This window comes from Ochlerotatus camptorhynchus, unplaced genomic scaffold, assembly GCF_037179485.1.
Source record: "Ochlerotatus camptorhynchus isolate MF236.1 unplaced genomic scaffold, CSIRO-AGI_Acam_v1.1 ptg000070l, whole genome shotgun sequence".
Classification (NCBI taxonomy): Eukaryota; Metazoa; Arthropoda; class Insecta; order Diptera; family Culicidae; genus Ochlerotatus; species Ochlerotatus camptorhynchus.
The window spans coordinates 2648586-2655620 of NW_027040560.1; the positions used below are offsets into that span (position 1 = coordinate 2648586).

Sequence of the window (7035 nt, forward strand, 5' to 3'; positions counted from 1 at the left end):
TCTTGCCGAGTCGAACCGGCTATCACCCTTCCAACGTGCTTGACTTGACGCTCGCTGTGTCTCCTGGTATGAATTTGCTCTCTTTGTTACATCTGTGCGGATTTGCTAGCGCTAGTGTACTAGCACTGTACAAAACAGTAGCCAGCATAATGTAAACAGGGCATCAGTGTCTACCAGCATTACATTTCAGGAGCAACTGAAATTCGTTCTAGTTGGTTGAGCTGGTGAGCTAGTGAACTAGCATAAGTGTAAACATCTCATTGGCTTAGCTTTTTGATCTTTTGCATTAATAATCATGGTGTGTCTTTCCCGGGTTGATGAGGGGCAACTCTCGTCTTATTTTCCGCCCGTACATTATTTCCTCCGGAGAAACCTTGGTGATTGAGTGGGAGCCCTGACGGCTGATTGGAGCTCGTTTTCGTAGTTGTTACCAAGAGATGCGGCGATTACCATTGCTTTGTTGATCATTTTCATGCAGTTTTCTACCAGACCATTCTGTTGCAGGAATCGGGAGGTAGCAAATATGGTCTTTATTCCACGCTTGGAGCAATATTGGCTGAATTCCTCACCAATGAAGGGTGGACCATTGTCAGTTTTAACGGTTGTTGGAAATCCTTCTTTGCGAAAGATGTTTTCTAGCACATTACGAGTGCTTTCAAAGCTGGTCGTCTTCACCGCACGAGCGATGATGAACCTAGATTGGTACTCTACTATGACTAGCACATGCATTCCTCCGAACCTGGCGTATGACCTATTGTAATCCAAAGCTATTGCTTCCCAAATTGTTTTGGGAGCCAGTATGCGCTCCATTGGTGTGACCCACTCCGGCAGGATTTCACCAATCTTCGACGTCCTTGGGCATCCCCGACCACCAAACACGCTCTCGAAGAATACTCTCAAGCTTCGCTGTCATCGGGTGTCCCTTGTAAGCTATTTCTAGAGCTTTCAGTTGCAGCATTTTTGGGATCACCACACATCCTTGTTTAACAAGAATACCATTCTTGATAAAGAGATAATCTCTATCTCCGGATTCTAGTACTACCATCACCTGTGACAGTGTAGGGTCCTCTGAAGTCGCTTGTCTAACGTCCTCTTCTGTCAGAAACCTAACTTCATTAGCTTCTATTTTCGCAATCTTCTAAGGGCTTTCCGCATCGTTGAATGCTTCGTCTTCACCAGAATAGAGCCGGGATGAGGGATCAGCTATATTGAATTTACCTTACACGTACTCTACCTACTGAGTCTTAGCGCCCAGCCAACGGCTCGAGTGACGGCCCTTTTCGAAGATTCTCGGGTTGCGATTTAGTGTGAATGAAACCCCCTTTGCATCTGCTCGGCGAGTGAACTGCCGTCCAAGTAGTATGAAACATATTCTACTGCCCAAACGGCACTCAATACCTCCCGTTGATTTTGGGCGTATCGTTTCTCTGTAGCGGTCAACGCTTTAGATGCAAAGCTAATGACGCGTGGTTTTCCGTTTATGTTTTTCTTGAACTAGTACAGCTCCTAGAGCGTTTGGGGATGCATCTGTATAAAGGATAGTTTTGACCGTTTCTGAAAAGTAACCCAGGGTGACTGTGCTATTAACTACGCTTTGGTTGGTAGCCTCAGATGCGGTGGACTGGTATGGTCGAAGCCGTTGGCTACCGAGGGGAACCAAAACGGTTTAAACCGGATACAAGGAGCGAAGTGGCAGATAGCCCACCACAAAACGGAAGGGCTATTGATCTGTAACTGCAAAGGAGAAAATGTTTTCGACGTAGGACTACGTCTGTGATTTCTATATGGGGGTACACTTTGTGAAAACCGAAAATGGAACATGTAACAAAATTATGAAAGATTTAGAACATTACTAACTCAGCTGCCCCTGGACCAATTTCAATCATTTTATCACCAATCGATCAGAAATATTTCTACGCATCAATAGCATTGCTTCCGACTGATGATTTTCAACAAGAAACTATTGAAAAAGTGGTAATGTCAATCATTGTCCAATGTACAAAATTTTATCACTGTTTTCATGCAATAAACGTTCTTCCCAAGCCCAGTCGTCAAAATCGAGTACCACTTGGTTGCACATGATTCTACTTTAAACTGAAAAAAAAAAATATGAAAGAGCGCAGCTGTCTAGCCTCAACTCATTTTCACTTCGAACGGCGTGGAGAGCAGGCAGCAGAAGCATCAATAGCTGCAGTAGGAAGGTGGTGGCAGGTTAGGTAGTCCCACTATTCTACCCTACAAGCAACAATGACAGGTCGTGACAAAGGAGGAAAAGGTCATGGTAAAGAAGGCGCCAAGCGTCATCGCAAGGTTCTTCGTGATAACCGCCATCCGTCGTCTGGTTCGCCGTGGTGGTGTCAAACGTATCTCCGATCTGATCTACGAGAAAACACGAGGTGTGCTGAAGGTGTTCCTGGAAAATGTGATCCGTGATGCTGTAGCCTACTCTGAACACGCCAAGCGTAAGCGGCCATGGATGTCATCTACGCTTTGAAGCGACAGACGCACTCTGTACGGTTTCGGAGGTTTATGGGGTGTTTACATCTGTGCGGATTTGCTAGCGCTAGTGTACTAGCTAACTCGCACGAATTTCAGTTGCTCCTGAAATCTCATGCTGGTTGACGCTGATGCTCTGTTTACATTATGCTTTTGAGCTTTTTTGCTAGCAGATAGCTCATTAGCGCTAGTGAAATAGCATTTTTGTAAACACCCCATAAGTCATCACCAACTTTGAAAATAGCGGCCCTTTTCAGGGCCAACAAGCTTATTACAGTAAAGAGTTGGAATAGAATTTATCTGTGCCTGTTTGTCCATATTTAGAACCACACACCCTCAACAACCACACAAAATGCTCTCCAGAATTGTATCTTATAACCAAACATGGAAGCAGGGGTGCAAATGATTTTGATCGATTCTCTTCATCAACTTTCTCTTAGAAAAAAAAAATACTACAAATTTGGTACGCCTACAATTCAAAAACAGAAAGAGTTAAGATAATGGATGATCGATCACTTAAAAGAACTAAATGCTCTTCACAGTTGTTCCGTTCACTAGCGGTCCTACGTCAAGCTTCCGTTCGTGCGCCCCTAGACACAGACCCTTCTACTTTTTTTTTTCAATATTAAAACGATGAAATGCTCGTTAAACCAAGCCTTAAATTTTGGAAAAAAAAATCCCTTCCCGCGTGCTCCTCAGATTTATTGTCCTGCCCTTGTATCTTTAGTAAGATGAGCGGAGCGACGGTCGCGTCTAGAATAAGTTTCTAAAAGAAGATTCTAAATGAAGCTTCCAGAATAAACTTCTCAAGAAGATTTTAAGAGAAGCTTCTCAAAAAGATTCTAAAAGAAGCTTCTTTTGGAAACTCATTCTAGTCACTTGCCCGTCGCTCCGCCCCTCTGATTAAAAATCACGGGCCGGACAGTAAATCTGAGTAGCTGCGCAATAAAAGAGCATTTTTCCAAGATTTAAGGAGCATTTCATTCACGGCGAATGAGAACAACCCAAATTTGAGTTTAGTTCACTCATAATCGCCAAAAGTGCAGGAACTCAGCGATGAGTAAAATTTGTCTCGCCGTGTTGATTTGATGTACGTTTCTATAGCTGCCTCTTTTAGTGAGCGTTAATTAGGCTGCCTTTTCCCTATGATTTGACATCAGAAATACCCTCGGAAATACCTATATAGGTTGTGAGCTGCTATCGAATGGCCAGGATGTAGATGCCATGACATAATAGTGCTGAGTACTATACGCAAAAAAAAACAATATAAGCCAAACTAAGCCAATGACCTGAGCGACTTACGCAGTCAATACATTTGTATGATGCGTAGCTTTTAAGTGGATAGTAGACCGCAGTCCAGGCCGCAGTCAGAAAACCGCAATGCACGCTGATTACAATAAACAGTCAACACATTCACGGAGAAGCATTTCAAATGATAAGCGCTTTCAAACAGGATGCCGATCGATGATCTAATCGGCATTAAGGTGCACCTCAGTTAGTGTTACACAGACAATTTTAGATTTGCTCCCTCATGGCACCGTAAATTTGATTGGATTATAATAAATATAATTAACATGCTCATGCTTCCAGTTCAAAAGCAAAGCACCCTTAAACCACAACGTTATCTGTTATCTGTTATGGTTTGTAAATAGTACATAATATTATACTGCGAACGTTGCGTGATAAAAGCTAAATCAAATGACAAATTCGACTCATTTCGTTGAAAGCATTGGCACACAGCTCACTGCGCTTTTGTTTATCCGTCTATTTTCGTTTGAATAGCAATTTTCCAATCTAGTGCTCATACAGAAGAGAGTGCATCAGTACATACGTGACATATCGCCCCATCAGAGTGTTATCAGTATCGCCGTGGCGAGAAGCTGTCAAGTGCGCATCCTCCGTGTTTGCTCCAGCTGTGCTTTTTCGTCTGTTTATCAAAATCCAATAAGATATTGAGTGTCCGTACAAACAAACTATCATGAGTAGCATCGGCACTGGTCAGTCCTATGCGGAACCGCAAGATTCCATTCGGTCTCACGTTAGCGATAGGAGCAAAGCTGATTCGGGTTCGGTGACGGTGAAAACAATGGACGGGTCGCATTATTCGGAAGCCCAGGCCGTAACCCTCACGGTGGACGGGTTCGGGACGGTCAAGGATCCCTTGAGCGGTGAGGTCCAACCGGTGAAACGATTCACCTGGACGAACGACAGTGGTATGTCGGTGCAGGTGATATCGTATGGGGCGATTATCACTTCGATTAAGGTTCCCGGCAAGGATGGCTCGATTGAGGACGTTGTGTTGGGATTCGATGACATTCCTGGATATCAGGGAGCGAACAATCCTTATTTTGGAGCTACCGTGGGACGAGTGGCGAATCGTATCGGTGGTGGTCGGTTCACGATCGACGGGGTTGTCTACGAGGTTACAAAGAACTACGAGGGACGCCATCAGCTGCACGGTGGCAAGATCGGTTTCGACAAGTTCAACTGGACGACGCATGTGGACGGGACGGTAGTCACGTTGAGTCACACGAACATGGACGGACACGAAGGATACCCGGGAACAGTTCTGGCATCGGTGACCTACGAACTGAAGAACGACAATCGATTCGTCTTTAAGTACCAGGCAGTGTCTAGCAAACCGACACCGATCAATCTGACGAACCATTCCTACTTCAATCTGGCTGGCCATGTAAGATAATCCTGAGTATGAAATCAAGAATTTTAAAACAATCGTCTTATCTTCTAGAGCACCGGTCACGAGGAAGTCTACCGTCACATCATTTCAATGAACGCCGATCGGATTACGGAAACGGACGCGGACTCTATCCCGACTGGCAAGTTCCTCTGTGTCGGTGGGACATCGTACGATCTGCGTATCCCTCGGGAGCTTGGACCGGCCATGTCCCGCACCCCAGGCGAGGGATACGATAACAACTTCTGCATCACCAAGGGCACTGAGCAGAGTATGACCTTTACCGCCCGGGTCGTTCACCCTCACTCCGGACGAGTGCTGGAGGTTTACACCGATCAACCGGGCGTTCAGCTGTACACCAGTAACTTTATGCCCGATCCGAATCGCAATGTAAGTAGTGATCCAACAAACGTCATGGTTGTCGAACTATTTCAATATTACATTTTCAGATCCGCGCGAAACCGGTCAATGCTGCGGAATACTACGAAGTAACCCATCTGGAACCGGTAGTGCCTTCGATGGCCACCGAACAACCGATCCGCGGTAAGGGTGGAGCCAAGTACTTCAAACATGGCGCATTCTGTTTGGAGACGCAAAATTTCCCGGACGCAGTGAATCATGCCAACTTTCCCAACTCGGTGCTAGTTCCCGGTGAAACCTACACGCACGAGGTGGTTTACAAGTTTGGATTGCACGATGGCAATTGAACTGATGGTGTGAGAAGGTTGTGAAATATAACGGCTTAGGAATTAATCAACGTCTAGTTAGATACACATTAGGGAAATTATTCAAATTTGTATGGATTTATATTTGATTGAAATGAATAAATTCAACGTAATACTATTTTATAATTAAGTCCTGATAGGTATTTGCATATCAAACAAATTTTGCCTGTGCAAATACCTTAACTTTAGTAATTTTGCAACACGAGAAAAGGGCCCAACAATGATTCTCTTCATCGATTTTCTCTTTCGAGAATAACCCGACTGCAAATGAATTTCCCATTGAGTATGTTGTTTCAGGCGTTGTCGATCTGTTTTGATTAGTTTTTCATATATATGCGGTGTATTTGTTTAGGATAGGTTTCCAATCAAAGTATACCCAAATATGAACCACCTCCAATGTAACATATTGAATGTATAGCATCGTTTGCTTATTTACTGAATTGCCATAAAATGGTATATTTGAATTTCGATGTCTCTTTTCCAATGCAATTTCAAATATATCTCAACACTAGGTTACTAGGTTTTTAAATTTCATTCTTCGAATGAAATGGAAGATGGCTTTAGGGCAAAAATTAACATTCTAGAAATTGATAGAAATGTCAAATGTCATTAGAAATCGACATTGGCCATTTCCTCTAAAAAAAAACGAGGTGTTTAATAGCATTTAGGATTCTCCTCGTCGACTTATAGTTCATAGCGGCTGGTGAGCAGACGTACGATAGAAGAACTCTCCTTTGAATAAGTGATCTCCCTTTTAGTTTCAATTAAGTTAAATTTCCGTTGAAGAAAAGCCAAGAAGGCACTATTTTCCTGCTCCGTGTAGTTTATTGAAAATAAGAAAGCGATCGTCCAAAGCTTTACATACAGGCTTGATTCCTGTCACGACACCACACGTACACGTGTTGACCGTCATCGCTCGTATGCTCGTTTCGGCCCGCCGTGATCACTAGTAAAACGGAGTGCTAGTTTACTATTATCTGAAGGTATAACGTCCGAGTGCTTGGGGTCCTTGTGGGAAGGTTCCATTTCGTCCCGCAGTGATCGAGTAGCGGCTGCTCGCGAGGGTTACTCGGCGGGGCATGTTGGCCTTCTTGCGGGATTTCTGGGTTTCTCTGGACG

At 44.0% G+C, this 7035-nt stretch overlaps 1 protein-coding gene across 1 annotated transcript; it reads left to right on the top strand.

Annotated features, from left to right (window-relative positions):
- Window positions 1-4410: 4410 nt before the first annotated feature.
- On the top strand, window positions 4411-5960 carry LOC135697278 (galactose mutarotase). Its single transcript, XM_065216902.1, has 3 exons — window positions 4411-5188; window positions 5246-5581; window positions 5641-5960. The coding sequence occupies exons 1-3, from the start codon at window positions 4475-4477 to the stop codon at window positions 5896-5898; spliced, it is 1308 nt and encodes a 435-aa protein (XP_065072974.1). The 5' UTR covers window positions 4411-4474; the 3' UTR covers window positions 5899-5960.
- The last annotated feature ends 1075 nt before the right edge of the window (window positions 5961-7035 follow it).

Coding starts and splice junctions, on each gene's coding strand:
- LOC135697278 (XM_065216902.1), top strand. CDS start 4,475: ATGAGTAGCATCGGCACTGGTCAGTCCTATGCGGAACCGCAAGATTCC. Junction 5,189..5,245: donor ACTTCAATCTGGCTGGCCAT/GTAAGATAATCC, acceptor CTTATCTTCTAG/AGCACCGGTCACGAGGAAGT. Junction 5,582..5,640: donor TGCCCGATCCGAATCGCAAT/GTAAGTAGTGAT, acceptor TTACATTTTCAG/ATCCGCGCGAAACCGGTCAA.